Source organism: Glandiceps talaboti, chromosome 2, assembly GCF_964340395.1.
Source record: "Glandiceps talaboti chromosome 2, keGlaTala1.1, whole genome shotgun sequence".
Lineage (NCBI taxonomy): Eukaryota > Metazoa > Hemichordata > Enteropneusta > Spengelidae > Glandiceps > Glandiceps talaboti.
This window is the reverse complement of record NC_135550.1, coordinates 27,593,762-27,616,249: the sequence shown is the minus strand read 5'-3', so window position 1 is coordinate 27,616,249 and position 22,488 is coordinate 27,593,762. Positions and strand designations below refer to the sequence as shown.

General features: G+C 34.0%; 1 protein-coding gene across 2 annotated transcripts; it reads left to right on the top strand.

The window, feature by feature from the left end:
• Positions 1–277: 277 nt before the first annotated feature.
• Positions 278–21,725, top strand: LOC144450207 (nuclear pore complex protein Nup133-like). Of its 2 annotated transcripts, XM_078140800.1 has the most exons (35): positions 278–441; positions 1,414–1,541; positions 1,973–2,076; positions 4,633–4,857; positions 5,429–5,509; positions 5,849–5,947; positions 6,198–6,320; positions 6,746–6,802; positions 6,944–7,008; positions 7,217–7,287; positions 7,677–7,756; positions 8,437–8,539; positions 9,176–9,244; positions 9,654–9,735; positions 10,239–10,281; positions 10,703–10,816; positions 11,121–11,280; positions 11,716–11,825; positions 12,599–12,705; positions 13,137–13,239; positions 13,989–14,108; positions 14,686–14,785; positions 15,341–15,384; positions 15,579–15,801; positions 16,321–16,454; positions 17,457–17,496; positions 17,705–17,829; positions 18,462–18,521; positions 18,720–18,786; positions 19,000–19,061; positions 19,644–19,700; positions 20,137–20,217; positions 20,516–20,577; positions 20,709–20,794; positions 21,277–21,725. In XM_078140800.1, exons 1-35 carry the CDS (start codon positions 305–307, stop codon positions 21,411–21,413), a joined length of 3,459 nt encoding a protein of 1,152 aa, XP_077996926.1. In that variant the 5' UTR covers positions 278–304; the 3' UTR covers positions 21,414–21,725. The 2 variants fall into 2 exon arrangements, with proteins under 2 accessions (XP_077996926.1, XP_077996932.1); XM_078140806.1 differs by lacking the exons at positions 19,000–19,061; positions 20,516–20,577; positions 20,709–20,794; positions 21,277–21,725 and having other exon boundaries at positions 20,137–20,189.
• Positions 21,726–22,488: the final 763 nt, after the last annotated feature.

Here is a 22,488-nt window from a genome sequence, read left to right as displayed (position 1 = left end):
AGGAACTCTGAAACATGTGATTATAAAGGGGTATTACCCCAATCGCTGTTTCAAACTTTAGACTTCTCGAATGAAAAAGTCCTTGTAAATAAACACTTTTGGATCATTAAAATCTAAGAATTTCACAAAAAATAAATACAATAAGATATGATTTTCTCGATGCTTTGTATCCATTTTCGGAAAATATATACATTTTGTATATCAATGTGTCACCCCCGATTACAGCTGCATTCTGGGTAGGTCAAAGGTTACAACCTACACTGGCGCTAACATTAGATTACATGGATTAGGAAGGAAAAGAAAGATGTTCACTCGACGTGTGTCAGGTTCTCAGTCAATTTATTCGCCCTTTGCGGGTGCGAAAGTGTCAAAGTCAACGGCAGCTGGCCGTAGAAGTGTTGGAATGTTTTCAACGGGCAAGAGAACACCATTTGTTGCCAGGTAAGAGCTTTATGCATGTTATGTATACTATAGAGACTCAGACCACCAAACAATAAATTGAATAATCGAATGTCACACTGCACTGGACAACCATTCGGACATAAGAATTAAGGGAACAAGCAGAATTTATGGCAGGGGAGGGAGCCTGAGGGGATTGGCCCCACGAAAAGTTTAGTTCATTTCGGGGGGGGGGGAGGGAGGGGGGTATGATTTTTTTTGAGACCAATATTTAAAGAGGCTGTGAGAAATTTTGACTAAAATATTTTTCACCTGAGACTTAGTCCTCTCCATAAATTCTGCCTGTTTCTTAATAACTCAATTATTTATTTGTAAGATTATTACTACAATGTACAGCTTGTATTTTATTGTGAACATGGTGTTGTGTTATTATGTTGATGTTCTATTACACATGAAATCATAATTTAGATTCCTATTTGTCTATTGCTGTATATTGCTGCTGTCTAAACAATACAAGAAGAAGACCTGAGAACTCAGGTTGCTGGGAATTATCAAAGTATTTTGGTGCAGCACAAAGTTTACATTTATTTGTAAATGTTCACCTGCACAGATGATTCTTCATCATAATATAGTACTGATGTTTTATGATGATGCATGAGCTGTGATGATAAGAGGATGCCTAGCAGTTTGCTCCTCATCTCTCAGTTATCTGACTGTGTAGTTCTGTACACGCACACATAATAGTCAATTTTGACCACATTCTCTGCTTCTATTAGGAGTTTTTGTGTCCCTTCTCTCTGAAGTTAAGCCATTTTGTGGAATGCTGAATAGATTATAAATACCCAAGATCTCAAAATTTAATACCGATAACACTAATGAATCCTTCTAAGCCAAGATATTATTTGCACTTCTTTCACAAGATTATACTACACCATTGGCGTAATTGAAGTGATTCCTGCAGAGTTGCATGCCATGTATTTGGTATATTACAATAATTATGTGACTTGTTGACAGGAGTCCAGCTTTGAATAAATCAGCTCTACAGACATCTCTTATTGTAGAAGAATCCGCTCAGCATGTTGTAGAAAGTTTTGGAACATCTCTACCAGTACTAATCACAGAGGCACTAATGTTGGCAGATCGTAAGTCAAATCTTGTATAAAATTCCTACAGCTTAATGGTGTACCATAATTACCTGTAAATTACAGTATTAAGTGTAAACTGACAAATATATCATGATCTATGGTATAAAAAATTGTATCAAGAGACATATGTATTAGTACAGAGTGACTCTTCACAATTTTAATTGCTATTAAAAGTCAAAGGAATACAATTAACGTATTGAAAAATAGATGAACAATAATGGAAATGATATTCTCCTGTATGAGGGTGCATGCTTTTTGGAATAAAAGACAGATTTTGAGACTGAATGATTGTGATAAAAAATCACAATAACAATTTATATGGAACATGCTGCATTGTAAATACCATTCTTATAATGTATAGACTTGTAGTATTTTGGCATTGTAAATGAATTGTTTGTGATCCTTATCATAACTTGTTGTTTCTGTAGGTACCACTGAAACAAGTGTTAAAATAGATCCAAGTGGATGGGCATGGTTAGTATGTGGTAGGCGATTGTTTGTGTGGAAATATAAACAATCACAGATTGTCAGGGTGAGTTCTGTACTTTGGCCATTTTCTCTGCACATATTCAGACATTTGTTTTATAATTAGGAGTCATGTAGGAGTCATGATGGGTGAATGGTTAGCGTGACCGGCTTGGAATCTACAGGTTGCAGGTTCGAGCCCCGTCACTGCCTGCTGTTTGTTTCTGAGTGGCTAAAGTCCTTGGGCAAGATTTGAACCACGAGTGTGCCTCAGTCAACCCAGCTGTATAACTGGGGACCTGGTAGGATGTAGGTTGCAATGTGAAGGCTTTAATCCTATGCGCTTAAATGGCTGCAATGGATTGTATGCTCCCCGGGGAGTTGAGGAAGACTAAAGGGCTGTTGTGCTGTTCTGATCCGAGCCAGGGGTAATAATTGTAAAGCGCTTTGAGCACGGAGTGGGAAAGCGCTATATAAGAACCCAACATTATTATTATTATTAGCCAAATGGTACAACATACCTTGTATAGTAGTGGGCCTATGTATTTAAAGTGTACATGCAAAGGTACATACTTTTTTTCGTAATTATGTTTATTTTGCCATAAAAATAAAGGAAATTGGGTTTGTAATAGTACAATATAATTCTAACACGAGAAATTGCGCGAAAAATGAGGCACTCTTGGCTCAGCCACAGAGCACCTTCAGGTAAGTACCTCTCATTTGCATATGGATAGGACAGGATTTGGAACTTTATGACGTCACTTCGGGAACACAAACGCATTCGTCAGTGTATCTTTACATGCAAAGCCATTATGGTCGAACCAGAAGGTCAACTTCAAAACCCGTTTTCGCCAGAACCCGACGTTGAATATTGATCAGATTCCTCAAGCGTAGAGCAATACAGTCCAGCATTAACATCTGATGGTGTGATTTAGCCAAATTCATTCGAACCGACCGCTAGCAGTAACGATAGTTCCTCTGGCAGTGAATGAGTATGTCCTAGTGAAGCCGTGTTGTTTACATAAAGTGGATGCTGTTATCAGCGTCCTTTGTTGACATAACTATTCAATGGGTGGAAAACAGCTCCTGCAGACAATGTAATCGAAACGAAAATTATGTAATATTTCCATACCCATCAAACATAGAGAATGAGAATGGCTTCAAGAGTTCCCCATAATATTCTCTCAAGTTGTTCAAATGTAGCGTGTTGTAACAGTACATTCAATCTATGACCATTCAAAATCTTCGCGAAAGTAGACCCACAAATTCGTTAGAGCAGAACGTTTTGTTGGATAACCGTCCCTCTTGAAAGCTATGTGTACGCGTACTTTATTTCATTTTTACTGCGTTCATTACCATCCACACAGTGACATGAAGTGGTTTCATCTTCTTTCAAAGCACGGCCCATGTTCACTGAAGCCGGCCGTATTGTGGTGTATTGTCTCCGACCATTTTTGTTTGAGTTTTTTATGGATAGACATGTCTTACGTTGTGGAAGTTATTTGACCTGGGAGCGTGAAGCTTAGTGCTGACTGTACTTTGCTGTGTCCATCCACTTTTGACATGTGATTGGCATGACACAGTAATTGTTCATGTAGACAAAACAATGGAAACAAAAATAGCAACATTATAATGAGCGTTGCGTCTTTTTACTTTGATATGATTCCGACGATGTATGTGATGTATCACAATGAAAACGATCGACTCCCAGCAACATGGAAATCAAAACATACAATCGGACTACGCATTGTTTAAAAACAAATGCTATCGTAATGAAAATATTTTATGAAGCTAACTTGCTTTCTTGAAAACATCATTTCAAATTATTTTATTTGTCTTCCTTTTTTCGCTTTGATCATGGCTACACCGGTGGCGTGGAGAACCCCGGCCCCGGTAACATTTACCGACTTTCACTGTATGGCGTCACTGTCCAGTTTTTACGTGATTTCAACTGCCATTAACCCATTATTACCTACTCAGTTATATCACTCGGAAATGTGTGTAGGGTGATGTTTCACTGCGGGTGCTGCCGACAAAACACCAAGGAACCATTGTTGTCGGAAGACTAAACTGGTACACCACAATATGTACAGTTACAGATAATACTATATGGCAAGCGTAATTAGTAATTCATAAGTAAACATTACACAAAGGCTTAGAAGGCTTTTGTAACACGTGGGACCTCGGCACCTTTCGTGAGCTGGTTGCGGTGCCGAAGTTAGTCGAAGCACAGGGGATTAAGGGGGCAAGTATTTTTGCGACTTTCTTGCCAATGCGCGCAATATTTAGAGGTATGAATGCAATTTCATTTATTTTTATGGCAAAATAAACATAATTACGAAAAAAAGTATGTACCTTTGCATGTACACTTTAAGGAAGACTTGTTTCCTGCAAGAAAAACAAACACTTTTAAAATTTCCCAAATTAGTACCATTTTTGTCACTTGATATTAGTGAAAACATTTCAAGTTGAAAGGTACCGGTAATGCAATGATTTTATTCCATGAAGAAGTTGGAACATAGCAGCTTGCTTGAACTCATCATACATGAAATGGACTTTGCGTCAAACTTGCATTTCTTGTGAAACATGAGTTTAATTGTGTTGTGTTATTTTATTTGTTTAGGCTACTGTATGTAAAGAACTACCCTTGCCACCCAGTGACTTATCACACAAAGCTGACTTAGTCAGTGTAGTAGCAGCCAGTGATGGTGGACCAACAGTCAGTGTCATGGCCGTCACCCCTGATGGTATCATCAGATACTGGCCAAGTCTGACCAATGAGGGTGCCTTTGTAGAGACCAGTGCTGATCTTAATGGTGAAGAGTGTTTCAGTCTGACTGCTGTACAGGTAAGAACCAAGCTAAGTTGTACTGTGACAGGGCTATTTTGGAAGCTCCAAATTCACACTTGTCTTGTGAGGGAGACATGGTCTAGTGATATAGCCATTGAGGTTGTAGAACACTCAATCTGGGTTTAAGTTGAAAAATCATCTGTCGCCTTTTGGGATTCCAACCTATGACCTCCCAACTGCTAATCCTTAGCTCTAATCACTGTGCCACAGGGAGTCAGTGCCATGTTGTACTTTAGTTTGATTACATACTATGATAATGACTTTGATTACATACTATGATAATGCCTTTTGCCACAAATAATATATAGTTTTGTGATACTGTACAAAAGGTTAATCAAAATTCAGAGTGTTTTACATGGATGACCCTGGACTTGATATTCTAGTCTCTTCAAATCTTCAAATCAATACATTTAGTTTCACAATATTGAAAAAAAACACCATGATTTTAACTTTTATCCCATAGGACAAAAATGCAATTGCTTCTAATAACTGTTAGTATCTTCTTTCGTGTGATCGACTTGGAAGTTCATTCTTCTAAAACTTTACCTCTGTGTTTTTTTATTTGAAGCTTCAGCATCCATGTGAATATGTTTTAGCAACCACCACCAACCAACTACTGTTGTTGTCACCATCAAGTTCTGGAATGCAGGTAAGATATTTCTTTCCTTTTTTTTCTCTATCTAAGTTATTAACTTTGATGGGATAATTTGTGTTTGTCTGCAATCACTGTTAACATGTATTCAAATACAATGCAAATACTACAAGGTCCTGGTACAGATAGAAATGTGTAATATGTTTGTACTTTCAAGTTTCAGAAAACAGTCAGCTAACATTGGTTAAGTCCTAGTAAAGGCATGTTTTTTTTTTGTTTTTTTTTTTTTTTTTTTTTTTTTTTTTTTGGGGGGGGGGTTGAATATATTTTTAACTTTCAGAAAACAATTGGCTGATATCAATTAAGTCCTAGCAAAGACATGTTTTTAACTTTCAGAACACAGTCAGCTGGCATCAATTAAGTCCTAATAAAGGCATGTTTTCAAGGATGTCATCATTTATATTTGGATCTCAGAGGACACAGTCTAGTCAGCTGGTAAGTGTTTCATATTTCTTTGACTCTACAAAGTGGATAAAATCAGTGCAATTTATGGACAGAAACATTGTTGAAGTGTTTACCATATTTGTAAAATATGACATGAATATCCAGATAATTATGTAAGTTTCTGGTTAGGCATAGAAATTTAAGAATTTCTCTCCATGTAGGTGGACATCTTTTACCATAGAAAATGAAGGGAGGTACACATAAAACAATAAATTTCAAGTTTGCATATTTATTGTTATAGGCTGCACATTGTGTACTTGCTGGTTTAGAAGAAGACGATGCTGATGATGATAATAAGTATTTCTATGCCTTGACTGGTAGTGTGGTCCAAAAATGGCAGCTTTGTCATGGTACCAGTGAGAAGGTAACTCTTTATCTTGCATCGTTCCAACATGTTTGGTTTTGCTTTACAGTTGCTGTTTGATGCACAAATAAGAAGTAAAGATATTGAGAAAATTCAGTGTAGAGAAAAAGTGATTGGTTATCTTACACAGGGTACTTCCAAATATAATCTTAATATCTGTAATTCTTTGTCGGTCAGAAATGTAGTGTTTCTATATATGATTTATGTATTTGATGTTATCAAATCTCAGCACTGAGGTCAAAGGTAGAAACAACTTCCATAGCCTCACACATGAGAACAAATTATAATATGCATGATGTGTATACATTTATACAGATGTTCTCTACAATAGTTAACTAGTGTGTGGAGGTGTGAAAAAAGTGTGAATTTTTCACATGTCATAATTATGGTTTAATTTTTAAGATTTTAATGTTTTTTCTTTTCAGATTCTGTATGAATGTCAAGTTGAGAAAATGATGAGAGATCATTTCATACAAGAATTGGTAAGTTGACATTAAGTGGGACACATGAATGAAGAAAGAAATATTTATATACTTTATCAATAAATTGATGTTTAATAAATCTAAGTACATTCAAATTATAACTCAGTACTTATTTCTGTTTTTGTTATTTTTTTAACAAAGGATGTTGATGGCATTGAGGACCCTGGTCAGATCAAAGTTTGGATGTTGGACATGCAGCTTGTCAGGTAATTCGTCTTGTTATTTTACTCAGGTTTGATGTCCTGTTGTTATTGCACTGCTGATTGTAATTTGTAGGTGTTTTTCATATAGGCATAATACTAGAATGTAGTCACTTGTGTATTGATTTCCAAGAGTAAACCTACAGTGCTCTATAAAAACAATCCCAATGCTAATGTTTGACACTTTCATGTCCACTTCATACTGCTATGACAGGAATGGTATTGCAATACTTGGAGCTGCTTATGATACCAAAACTGCTATACCCACAATGTACTATGCTGTAGGTAAGTACTGTTCTTGCATCTCGTTCCAGAACACAGTAAATGAAAATACAGAACAAAGTGATATTACTATCACAAAGTGTCATAATGAATATTATTAGAAAGCTAGCTGTTAGGATAGCATAAAAAGAAAGCTTGATATTACATTCACTCTTATAATGAAAACAAAAAATTTAACTGATACCCGAACTTACTCACTAAAATGTCTTGACTTGGTGATAAAAATTGATGTTTCTGTTACCTTTATAAAATGAAGCCAGTAATCATATGAAGAACATACATCATAGAAATATGACATCAAGTGAAGTATTTCCTTTGATGGTCTGCCCAATCATATCTCTTTTATCAACCTTTAACATGTACATGTTTTATTTTTGTTTAACTATTTGTAGGTGTATTTGATACATCAGGGAGTGATACACCTCTGTATGCTATGTCATTTACTTTGCTGAAATATTCCATCAAGTATGAGGTAATTGGAACTAATAATGTGGTAGTTATTTCAGAAATGTAGGGAGATTACACAGGTCATCTTATAGCTTTTTAGGTGTACCACAACTGTCCATGTAAAACTCTATAGGTGACACAAAACAAAACAGATGTGTATATATGGGATATTGTCAACAACGTTTTAATTTATGCTAATTATTGCTAAGTCATAGGGAGTCAAATTATTGTTATAATGTATATCAACTTCATGCAGTATGGAGTAAAATGATAGAATATGTATCCAAATCAGCAGGGTCCTTCCCACCATTTGCTGTGGCAGTCAATATTACAGTAAACCTTTCTGCTTTTAGACTGCAGTTGATGATATTCTGACGAACCTTTCCATTCATACAGTGTTCGTTGAGGATAGATGGGTATCAAATCTGACCATAGTTTCATTCATGTACCCCAATATTTCTTTTAAGTGGGTACTGATACAGTTAGTTCATTTACATCCTTACAAAATGCCTTCTAATTCTCCATGTACTCTTCTGGCAACCTTTGAGAGTCATTTGCATGCATTAGCCTGTAAGAAAACTCAGCATTTTATGAGAAATTCAAATTCACACGAAAGATTCTAAAGCTTGGTTATCGTAATTGAAATTCATGGAGAATTTGATTGTATAGTAGTACCTTAACAGTGTAATTTAACATTTTCCACAGGCATCCATAGAAGACAAACTTCTCAACCATTGTTTACTGTTATCTGATCCTAGAAGCAAGACTGCATACATGTATTCAGAAAATTATATAATTTCTTTCTCAGGTTGGTGCCTAGTGTTAAATTACCAATTTATTCAATTTGTGTGTCTTATGTTTTGGTATTTCCAACTGTGTTACTCCTAAAAACTTCACAAATTATTCTTTCTGTACATAGTATTGAAGAGTTGAGTATAAATGCAATAATGTACCTTGTTATTGATTGAAAACAACAACAATGAAAACAAACCCTCAAACTATATTGTTCTGTATGTTCTGGATTTGTGAATATGTAAAAAAAAATGGTGTGACCTGTTATCTCTCAATGTATGAAAGACTGAAAATATGCATCGTGTATTCTTTTCGTGATGACTGGAAGGACTTGTTGTAGACTGCAAGGTCAGATAGACTAGCAACAATATGGGTGAGACTTGATGTCAATCACTTGGAAAAAGTAGTTCTTCAGCCTGAATATGTTGTCGTATAAACTGAAGTTAACTTGTATGTGTGTTAGAAATATCACCAAGGTGTATCTAAACCTAGCTATATCATATTGTGCCTTTTTGGTCTTTCTGCCTTTTTTCGACAAATGAAATAATCTAAGTATAGGAAATTATTGACCAGTGTTATACAGTCTATTCATAGAATAGATAGGTAAACAATTCAATAATGAGATATTTTATACTTTTTCTCTCTCTGACAGTTTCATCCAAAAGTGCTTCCTATGATAGGATTGACTTCCAGTCCCCCGGAGACTGTTTACTTGGATCAGGTAAGGTTTATTAATAAATACATCTAGACTAAACTGTGATATGATGAGTGTTCATAGTAGAGAGAGTTTTTAAGTCCAAGTTTTGGCCAAGATTGAAAGGATTGATTTGCCTTTGACAAATGACTCAACAGCCAAAGTGTAACTCATTTTTACTGATAACTTATATCAGTTAGTAAGAAAGTGTAAATAAAAAGAATAACCACCCACTTTTTCAAAAAGCCATCACCTTCAACAATAAGACTCAACATGGTTGAACATTTTTAGTTAAAAAATGGGTGGCAAGGGGTGAAGTTGAGAGTTAATGCATCCTATGACAACTGGCAAACCAAATATAGTTGTATCACACCTATGCATTTATTTTTCATGTCCTGCAAAGATATTCTAATAATATTAATCCTATGTGTTATAGGTTCCTATACCAAGCAACCAATCTTCTTTTCCAATAACCATGGTTTAGTAAGTTTAAGAAGTCAAGAACAGAGAGTGTCTAGGTATGTAGTCATGTCAGCCATGGTACAAGCCACAATGTATATACCAGTGCAATGACTGTTCTAACTATATTCATAAGTAACAGCCATGTAGTGGGTAGATTAAATCCAAGTAAGAGTACTGATAAAACTTAAAAATGCACTAGCTGCATTTTTGTCACTAAAATCATCAGCATATTCACGAATGTTTTTCATTTACTTACAAAATGACATTGTATCGTTAATTAGTGGTCAATTTTATCTGTAAGCAGTAGAATGACAGGTTAAAATCTTTAGAGCAAACACTCTGTTTTGAATTAGGTATCATATTGATTTCAGGCAGGTAAGCTAGTCATATAGTAATAACAACAGAATTTTTGACAGGTGTTAATTAGATTTCAATGTTATGTGATACTCGTCAACATAACAGTAATACATACATATTTTATACAATTGTATATTAGAGAGAGAGAGAGAGCAATATAAAATAATAAAAGATCTAATTAAATGTTTGATTTATTTTGTAGTTTTGACCTGTCTGCTACTGTCGATACCAGTGTCTGCTCGGAGGTAGGTACCTATCTGGCAGATATCAGGATTCTCTCTGTTGAAGTGATCAATTTTAATAATGTCTTTATGACTAGCTGTATTCCAATCATCATAGCCTGAGTTGTAGTCATTAAAAACAACTTTTTGTACTGGAAAGCACGAATTCCAGACTATGAACATCAAAACATCAGTAAATGTCAAGAAATAAAACAATAAATCTCCCTATTTTTTTTCACAGCTCAGTTTAATGCCAACAATTATATAACTTGTATGTATGATTGTATGAATATGTATTGAAATTTTTATGATATTGTAACTTGATATCAACGTTTTGAAATCATTAATGTGCATTCTTATACCTCCTGTCTGTATGCCTTCTAAAAATTAAATTCAACTGAATATTTATGCAAAAGTTAATCATTCAACTCTTTTTGGATTTCAGTCAGTGCTGACAGCAACACCAGTTGTGGTAGATAAAGTAGAAGAACTCAGTCTTAGTGAAGATTTAACACACAGACTTAAAGCTGCATTCCTCCATGCATGCAGACACAATCTTGTAAGTTGATGTAAAGGAAATGTCCACTCAGACTTATTCCTGCCTTTACTAACTTTAATATGATTTCGGATCATAAAATAACACCTCTGTAACTTATCAACTTTCAAATCTTGTAAAGGAGCCCTTCTGTACTTGACACAGGTTCAACCATTGTTTGGGCTTTCCTGCAAGGGTATGAAATCAGTATTAATAGATAGTTGATATAAAAATGTCATTTTATGTGCCTATGTGTGATATATACTAGTAGAGATTAAAGTGTACTTTTACTCAAGTAATTCTATTTCTGATTTGATGCACAATACAGGATCAAGCTCAAAGTATTGTAGATGAAATATTCCCAACATCAGCTGCACTCCTTGAGGAACCTGCTGCTACCATAGACACAACTGTAGCAACACTGAGTCGTGAAATTATTGACGATTACCCTGCATCAGACCCAAGATGGGCAGAATCAGTACCACATGGTGAGTTTTGTAGCATTGTCAGCATATTCTCAGGATTTGCAATTTCTGTTTGTTTTTCATGGCGAAGTGATGTAATCATTGGTATGCAAGTTTGTGTGAAAATGTGATGTATGTAAAAAGAAATTAAAACCCAGCAACTATCTGGTTATAATTTCATAGATGATAAGTATGAAAATTTACTAATTGGAACAAATTTCAATTTTGAAATGTGAGTATTTTGGGTGTATGTGTCTGTATCCCTCTATGCCATTATCTTTGTCACAGAATAAATCAAACTGAAATAGAAATTCTTCAGTACATTGTTATGTGATCTTCACTGAAGATGTGTTACAGAATCTATGAGATTTCATGTTCATGTACAATAACATTATCCAACCAAAGAAAGCCATTGTTTGTAGTTTTCTGACTTCCTTCAATTTTCTATTTGTATTTCAGATGCAGCTTCTTCTACCAGCTCTTTAATTCTCCTTCATCAACTGGAAGATAAGTTGAAAGCTCATGACTACTTCCTGTCATTTCTCAAGAACACAAGATTATGGGATAGGGTGAGTGAATGTCTTGACCAATTAGTTATTCTGTATTTTTAGATTTTGTTCACACCAATATAACTTATCAACCCTGAAAATATGTTTGGACTTTCCGGTAGTAATAACGTTGTACTGTTCTTAGTAAAGTATAAGTTAAAGTATAAGTGGGTTACAGAATTCAATTGTGGTTTATTTAAGTTTGTGCATGTATCTTTTCAAGTGAATTTAGAATGCTTTACTTTTATGAACCAACTACAAACTGTGCCACAAAGCAGTGTATGCATTGCAAAGGAATTATTAATCTTTAGAGGGGATGCAGTCAATAAACAACATTGCATATAATACTCAGTACTGTGCTCTTTAATGATTTTAAAGAATTGGTTCCTATATTCACATATGCATATTCAGTTAAGGAAAAACTTTTATTATGTAAATTAGATTCATGATGACATCATTACTGTCATCTTGGTTTGACAATAACACTGTAAACTACTTATATTTTATGGATAGTCTAGAATTGAATAGAATAGAATAGAATAGAATAGAATAGAATATAATAGAAAGGTACTTTGAATTGAGCAAATGTGACCTTTGATATTAATGTCATTAGAAATAGATCCAAAAGAGTCTATGGCCTGGCGATCATTGCTTATATTCAGTATTTAATTTAAGAACTTTTGAAACCAGATTTGCATATTTTTTGCAAGAAATGTGAATTTCAAGAGATATCCTGCATCAGTGAAATTGACATGTTGATTCTTTTGTCTGTTTTCCACCAATTGTTAAAACAGCTTAGTAGCATGATAAGTAGAGATCAACAAGTCTGTACTCATCAAATGTTATGTGAACATGCTGAGAAGTTAATGGCAGCTATATCACTTCGTGGACATCACACAGCGTAAGTTTACTCTCCTATTCATATGGTCATAAATATTAATATTGGCAATAACTCAATTTTCCTGCCATGTGTGATGAATTTATGAAATATTAACTATTCAATACATATATACACTTGAGTTTTATTGCCATCATAAATCAACTATCACATCCAAGGGGAGTATAGATATCTATATGTAAAACAACCCCAAAAATAATTTTATTGAGTTTTTTATATCAGATTTTATTCCTTGTTATCTAATAATTTATAGAGAATACAGTGCATGGAAACAATCAAACATATCACACTACAGCAAATCATAGAATGACATGGTATACAACAGTTTCATATTCATTCCCACTTTGTAGTAGTCAGAAGAAGTATTTTATTGCTCCATAGTATTGATAATTTTTACTATCTATAAAAATTCTTGATTTTTTTACTGTTTTCAGATATCCAAATGTGGTTGATGCAGCTATACGTAAAGTTTTACATCAGAGAGGGAATCTGAAAGTTCCATCTGGATTAACTCCACAAGATGTGTTCTACAGGGAGGTATGCATCCATAGTGATATGTGGGTCAAAGGTTATAGGTCATTTCAGAATAAAGGTCACACTTGACATCAAATTTGTTGACATTTCATACCTTCTTTTCAGCCATGTCATATAAATTTCATACATTTGATGATGCACAAAATATTGCAAGGAAATTTATTTTTAGATGTGCGGTGTTTATTTTGAAAAGCGTTGATAGTGTTTTAGAAACTTAGACTATGATAAGTAGACTTGATCCATGTTTTTCTTTAAACCTACATAATCTGGTGAAAGTCATGTTTAATACAAATATGATATAATGACCTTGACCTTCAATATATCAACTACATTGTTGTATGAAAATTAGACCAAATGATTGATTCTAATTGTGTACATACATGAGACATGATGTTCCTATCACTTTTGTTCATGTCATCAGGGTTAGCTGAATGTAAGATATTTTTATCTCAAAAAAAATATATCCAGTTAAAAAGATGTTCAACAGACTCAATTTACACGTCTATACTTATAGTTTCTGGACTGAATATTGGGTTAAGTGTAGTCATGTTATCCTGAACTTGAATTTCATGGTCAAATGTCAAAAGAAAGATTTACCTGCTAATTACAAGCAATGTTTGTATGTGAACAGTTTTGTTGTTTTTCTCATATAACGTACGGGTACATGAAATCAATGTTCAGTTATTAATTCAACTGAAATATCTTGCAGCCTGTGTCTTGTATGAAGGAAGACTTGTTTTGTCCTGTTTTAGGTTTCCAGAATCCATGAAATTATGGAGGCTCTTTTAGACTATGAGGAGGAAAAATTGAATGGACAAATGGCTCTTCATGACCAGATTACGTTTGTGTCAAATGTTAATACAGTCATTGAGGTAAGATACATGTGATAAACAGCGCCCTCTTGTGGTGCAATAGTGACATGAAATCCTAGGAACACAGCACACTTTGTGATCAGATTACATCAGCATCCAACATCATACATTTTGTTTATGAATCATGTAGTAGACTGTTTTGATGAGTGAACCATGAAAGATAAAAACAACCTTGTTTGTTAGATTAGCAAAGAGTTGCTTACTATGTAGCTATATCAAATCTTGTGTATATGACAACAATAGGGTTATGAAATTCAAAAGTGTTGTAAACACTCCCCATCCTCTTCTGAAAGAAAAGCACTTCATACAACCTTCCATCAGAAATACTGGTTGTGTGCCATTATGAAAACTTGCATAAATGTGTCTAAGAACACTTACCATGTAATTGCTTAGCTTTTGACCTTGCATTACTGCTAATTATTGTTGTCTCAGTGTCTATACTTCAGTGAAGCATGAAATGCTCATATAAAAGTAGTGGTTCACATTATTGTAAGATTTTAATTTCCTCAAAAGTTGAGGGCGAAATATTTTCTAGAAATTTAATACAAATTACAGAACAATGTTTGTTGATTTACAGGGTATGTTACATGAAGCATGGCAATACAGACAGTCTAAGGCATTAGTATACCAATCAACTAACTACTCAGCTTCACACAGAGAATTTCTTCCGTGGACAGGTAATTATGTCATTAATCAATTCACAGGAAGATTTGATTGCAAGTTATATGCAAATGTAGGTATTAACATGCAAGTTATATGCAAATGTAGTTATTAACATGCAAGTTATATGCGAATATAGGTATTAACATGCAAGTTATATGCAAATGTAGTTGTTAACATGCAAGTGTTTATGTTTTTAACTGATGAATGTGCCTGGGTCAAAAGCTTCAGTTTCTTCTACAGCTTTACTGTGAAGTATAGAAATTCTCCCAAATGAACAAATGATACATACTCTTCCCTAAAACTGGGAAATACCATGTTGTTTTGATGAAAGAAGTAGGTAAAATTTACCGTAGTAGCCTCCCTAAAACATTTGAGTTGGTTGGATGGGATGTTTGTGATTGTTGTGAAATACGACATCCTCCAGTAAGCTGACTATTCATTTGTATGCATCATAGTCTTTCATACATAAATGTATAATGTTCCTGGCATCTTTCTTGATATACTTATGAAATGTTAATTTAAAGCATTTGAGATAAATGATATATTTTGTATGAATATGTTTATTACAGCTTCAACTGGTCCCAGAGGAATGAGGGCTCTCCTTGCAAGACAGGTGTGTCAATTTCATTTCTATGTTATGATAGCCACATGGAGGTCATGTGACAGACACATGGTGGCCATGTGGCAGAATTTCAAAGGTTATCCAACAATTGAAGGTTGTCATTTGCTTCTCAGTTTGTTTTTCTATGTCATGTCAATGTCATAGAGCTACTACTAAGTGACTTTGTTATTATAATTTATATACAGCATGGTATGGTGTTGAATTTTGGAGTAAACGGAACAGATGATGTACAACAGAAAGGCACCCTATTTCAGCAGTTGTTAGACTTAACTGATATTTTACTTGATGGTTATGTGGTTCAGTTAGACTCCATCCAAGACAAGACAGGGGATGATGATGACAATGACTATTATAGTGAAATATTCCATACATTTGAACAACAGAGATATACTCTAATTATACCATTTGGTAAGTTCTTGTGTCTAACATTATCCTCTCCACCCCTATGTGTGTGTAATAGTATCAGCTATCCTAACTATGAGAATAGGGATGGTCCAAAGTGTACAGGTAGTAGGGGTGATTATAATGGGCCATACATAACACAGCTGAATGAATGATAAGTGACCTTGCATGCGGAGAAATCTATAGAATATGGTATATTGTGAAGTAGAAATACCTAACAGTTGGTCAAAGCATTTCTCATAATTGTTATATGAACATGAATAGTGTATTGAATATTGCAATCCACAACACTGTATTAGAAAATCTAATTAAACAGTATATTTTGATAGAAGTAATTAAGATCTTTGTGAAGTCTGATATCCAACATGCCACCAAAAGATAATATATTAGAAAGCTGATAGTGCTGTGTTTGCTCTCAGACCAGTGCATAAAACTGTTATTTTATTTATTTATTTATTTATTTATTTATTTATTTATTTATTTATTTATTTATTTTTATTTGTCTGTGTTGTTGACATCCTATAGTGGACCATAGTCAGTTAGACAGAGCTGCATCATTAGCTGAGAAGTATTGTGATTTCAACATATTAGTCAAGTTATGTGAAGATACAAATAACCAAGAAAGGTTACAACGTTATATGAACCAGTTTGCTGATAAGGTATGCAAACATTTATATAAAAACAAATTAAGATTCTGCTATACCTTTATGTGTGAATAGCTATAGCTGTTCTGTGCAGTCAATCTGTCAAAGTGGCAAATACAATTCTTTGGAAATATTTCAAAGAGCTGTGCAGTTAGTGGAGCATTGTGGTGAACATTCTACTCATAAACCTAAGTGTGAAGTGTGTACACAAGACGATCTATGCATTTCCAGTTAAAGCCAGCCATAAGCTGTTTCTGAAATAATTTGGCATAATGTATTTTATAGTCCTACCACAGATATTTCAACAACTAATACTTAAACAATAATGTACGCCCTCCCAGCCCATAATGGACGAAAGCAAACTTTGAACGACATAATGGGCGAGGCGACAGCCGAGCCCATTATGGAGTGCAAAGATTGCTTGAGTCCATTATGGACTGGGAGGACGTACATTATTGTTATTATTTTATAGTTTTGCCAATTCCAGTGAATTTGTAGACCGAGAAACGCAAAACAACGTATAATATACACAGCGCTGAACATCGTCTGCCATGTTCGGCCCGGAAGCTGAATACTAATCATAGCGACACACGTACGTACACGTACACACATATACACTCCAATGAACTGCTGTGAACACAAATTTGTTTCATGAATGCGTTGTATTTTTAAACAGTGGAAATGACAATCATAAGTAACAACATGCATTTCGAAAAAATACCTAGTCGTGAAGAAACAGAACAAATATTAAAGCTTGTATTGTTATGCTCGTTCCGGGGCCGCGATGCCCAATAACGGAGTACATTATCAGTAATAATGTACAGCGATGACGTCACAAAATTCACTGGAATTGGTAATGCTATAATATAATGTGCAATAAAATGGACAACGTGTGCAGTATTACTTTGGTATTGATTTAATATTTGCTACTGTGTACAAAGTCAGTGATAATTTATCATTCTTGTTTGAGAAGATTAGAGCACATATTGAACCAAATACTCTTTGTTCTGTCTGCAGGGTTTTACAGATTTTGTATTTAAATGGTATTTGGATGAAGGTAAGTATTAACTTGATGATGATGATGATGATTTTCAATGTATTCAGAGCTATACTCATTGAGCTTGTATACCCTTCACAAAAACTTAGCATGGGTGGAAATTTTGCTCAAGGCACTACACTAGTTTCACAAATTCCTGGAATCTTTCAATTTAATGTAAGTGTAGAGATTTTTAAATTTCATGGATGAAGATTTGTTTGTCTTCCAGGAAAACGAGGTAAACTCTTATCCCAGCCATTACCAGCCAATCAGCAGTCAGCTCTTAGTGAGTTCTTGGACTCACATGACCATCTCAGCTGGCTTCATGATATTCAAATGAATGCCTTTGAAAAGGTATGTTTATCAATATGTTGTCAGGGAAATTAAATGATTTTAAGAAACCATGGTTTTCATATTTTTTCTAGAAAAGATCTCTCTAATGTTGTGAAAGTTGCTGTTGTTCTTATATGGATAACCTTTCACAATTTAATTTGTATCTGTGTCATGTTCACCTAACGATGCGTTATGACAACTTTTGGTGCTAAAACAATTTTTGACTGTTTTGAAAAACTTAGACAACTTTAGTTCCCCATACTCATTTTTGATGCCAGTGTCCATATCTGTAAGTGCTTGTTTTACCAGTGTCATGAAACATGGAGTAGGAAACATTTTGTGATTTTGTACTGTACATTTGATGCAGTTTTTAGTAGCTCTCTGCAGAGAAAAGGGATTGTTTGGTTTTGATTATTTTCAAGGATGGGGTAGTAGGCTTTCTAGTCAAGCAATATCTCAAGGCAAACATGACAAACTCACTGATGTGAAACAATGTTGTGTCACTTTAATACTACACAGCACAGCGCTTTTCTGTGACAATAATTTTGTGAAACCAAAGGGAAACAACTTGTTTTATAAGCCATACTTTTATGGACTTTTATGTTCATATTTTGTATTACAAATTTAATGCTGTTTTTGATACTTGTTTACAGGCACATGACACATTGAAAAGACTTGCCTACAAAGAAACCGGTAGTTTTTCAAAGAAAAAGGTAAGATACATTGACTCTTGTGATACATTTGTATTGTGTAAAGTAACACAAAGTTTATTTACTTGCTGCAAGAGTGTGAAGTTTGCTGTCCACACTGTTGCATCATTTTATCAGAAAATTTTCTAAACACCTTGGTTTTTGTGTTTCAGACTGTGTTCATTTCTAAACACTTTGATTTCTGTTTTTGTTAACTTCTAGACACTGCTTAGTTTGAGCAAGTTATCAGCTTTAGCGAGTGATGAAGTTACACCAGCAGGTGTACAGGGTAAGTAAGATTCTATAACATGTCCTGTTCCATGTAGCTAAGTATGACTTTGTGTTTAGACATCAACATGTACTATAATGTTGGTGTAGAGGTTATGGTAGAAGCACTACACTTTACATAATCTCTTTGATGAGCAGGCGTTTCTATTTTCACGATGTGTGTTCGTGATCGTTAATATTTTAATACAATATTTTCTATTTCTAATTACTGTAGAAGTTGTGAATGAACAAGCCTTACTTCTACATCAGGAATCACTGCCAAATCAAGTACTTGAGGTATACATACATCGGGAATCTCTTTCTTTTTTCTTCTTTAAAATGAAGTCATCATATTGATCCATTTATGAGACCTATTCAGCTTGAACTTTCCATACCATTACCCATTATAATTAGAATACGGATCTCTGGGGGAAAAATTATAAAAGAAATGTAGTTTGTAATGGAAAATTTTTCAAAGTGTTGTGTGATTTGCTAACTCAAATATAATTGATAATAATTTACATCTTGTAATTGAATTGCCATATGTTTAGCAAATTTAATGTTTATATTTTTCAAATCATTCATTCATATGAATTTTTTTCACTGAGTGAGTGACTCATCATGATAAAGAAATTGGAGCAATATTAAAGGACAAAATGGATCAACTATAAAATTGGCTAGGATCTACAGGGTAACACACATCCTGGTAACGTAATTATTACACTATACTGCCCTCAACGTGAAATATGGGAGAGGATGACTTGTTTTATGATGACTATGCTTATATATTTACCAGTGTTATTTGGAGTGATGTCACTGCAATATTGATCAAGTTCATCTTGTAGGTTTGAATAGATGGTCTTTTTTGTTTTATTACAGCATTTTGAAATTGACCTTGATATTATGCCCCCTTTGACTGCCAAGCAGCTTATACAGGTAAGGATGATGCAATTACTCTGAGCTATTTTTTTTTTGAACTTTATGATAATTTCCAGGAATTCAAATACAGCAAGATGGCATATGAGGCTAAAACTAAATTAAGATCAATTTCTGTTCAGTTTTGATTGTTGGGAATACATACTGTTAGGGAAAAGTTTTGACATGTGAAATCAAGAAATTTACTGCTAAATTGTGTGTTTTCTCTGTGTTGCTTTTGTTTTTAACAATAAACTCATGACTTCAAATGAAAATTCATCTGTGTTGGCAAACCATAGCTTTTGCTCCAGACACAAACTTGAAAATTGTACTGAATGGTGGGGTCAGTCTGTTGACAGAGAGACTGAAGTGTGCAGTCAAAAACTTTAGCAATTTTCAAGATTGTGTTTGGAAATAGAACTCAGTTAGATGCTATAAACTCTATTTTTCTCAACAGTTGTACACAAATGAACAAAACCTCAATTCAGATGAAAATGATTTCAAAAGTGCTTTAGATCTACTGAGTTTCATCTCAGAGGTATGTATATGTTGTAGTTCTTTGTCATTGCTAGCTTATACTCCTACTTTACTCATATCATGAAAAGTTTTAAAGAAAATGCAAATCAATGAATGTTATAAAGTCAGGTTTCATTGTGTACATGTTTTGTGATATGATTGTATCAAAAAAGGTTGTGAAAAAAATTGCTCCAAATAACTTTTGAGAGTACTTGCCGCATAGATCACGAGAGTATTTACCGCATAGAAATCTTATCACCCATTATAGAGGATAACATGTCAAGTTTGTCTAATCTTTCATAATTGTTGTATTTATTTAGGATGATGAAGAATTACATGATTATAAACTTCACATATGGTGCCAAGCAATCAAAAAAGACAAGTAAGTCAAATTTCTGAAGATTTGAAATTTATATAAACTGTTGTTTTGTCCTTTGATCTTTTGATAAATGTTATTTGTAAAACACTTATTTTGTGTTTCGTATTTTAATAAAATTTCATTTTCATTTTCAGTTGGTTACAGCTTCAAGGACCTGAACCTCTAGCCTCCTGTCGACAAACAATATTTTTCAAAACAATAGAGGTAGCTTACAATAGTGGTAAGTTGATTTATCATATTAGCATTCAATTTTATTACCAGTACTTCTACACTTTCTTCCAAAATTGTCATTCGTATGTAATCTCATTTACAAGTCTCGGTTTGAATCAAGTTATAATATTTTTGTCACTTGATATCAGAAAAGCCTCATGAAATGTTATTCTGATTAGTTTTATGTTTACAAATCCAGATGAATGAGATATTCAAAAAACAAACAGACAAGCACAAAGGACAAGTTTCAATAGTATACGAGGATCTAAAAATATAGTATTCATAGTAATTTTGAATAACATTTTATGGTAGTTTAGATTATTTGCAATTTTCAAGTCGGTGGAGATTTTAGATATATAAACAAACAATGGTGATACAGTTGTCTGTGAAGTGTCAAGCAAGTCTGTTGTTATCTTTTGTAGGAATTACATGCTCTCACTGCCATGAATGTGAAGGTCAGATTTGACAGATTCTATTCATATTTCTTCACAGGTTTGGATCTCCATGAGTGTCTTCCAGACGTAGAAACTCTTATTCAGGCTGAACAGCTTGGAGGCCTTAAAGACAACCCTCATTTCCAGTACCTTATCAAAGCAGGATATGAACAAATTCAAAGAGTTTTACAATAAGTAACAGAGTCTGTAAATATTTTACTTGGCAAATTGAACTCACCAGCAAAGAAACTATTGATCGCTGTCATATTTGATGATGACAAAAGATATTTTTCCTTGTTTCATTTATCTGGCTTTGATAATCAAGAGTCCTGACCCCCCAAGTGTGTCTTGCTTATTTGACAACAAACCATTGGACAATTCTCTCTCACAGAAATATAAGATACGCCTACATGGCCACATTTGAATAAAAGGAGTTTCCAAAACTTTACAAGGAAGAAAATGTTTTTTTTCACTTCACACATAGGTATTGTGTGACTCAAACAGATATTGTCATATTTTGTCAGTTTGTACTTATGAAATAATAAACCTGGAGTATTTCTAAACTAAAAGTTGTCTATTGCATTCATTTCATAAAGTAAAAATCAGTATTGCCTTTCATATGTAGTGAAATAATTGCATATGTGGAAAAGCGAAGGAAAATGCAATTCATATGCAAATTATGTAATTATATATGTAAAATTATTGATGTTAGAAATTATCATAATTGTTTCTGTAAATACACAGCATATTAGGTAGATGTTAGGAATGAATGTAGATAAGAAATTGTTAAGGTTTGATGTATTGTTAATTAACTATGCCAAAAACGTATCCATAGGTAGCAGTAATGTTATGGCGTTGTAGATAGATTTTATATTTAACATTTCAAAAGTCATCTCGAGAACCAGACATGATTTGATGATTTCATGTTTAGATGTGTCAGTTAGTTTCCCTTTAATTCTGTCAGTGTCATCCTAATTTAGTTAGAAGAGAACATTTAATGGAAAGAAAATTCTTTGAAATGTGGATAAGGAAGGTATTTGTCTCTAAAGTTTCAATTCAGCAGTTGGGTTTCAAAATAAGATGAACCAGGTCATGATGCTTTGTCTGGACCATAAATGGTCACCATGGTTTTAAAAGAATACTATGACTGATATTGTGGTACTAGTATATTGGTCCACAGCTGACAGATTATGATTGTACCTCATTTAATCTGGTTAGCTTGTATCATGATCTTAGATGTAGACCTGAATGGTTATAATCAAGTCTTTGT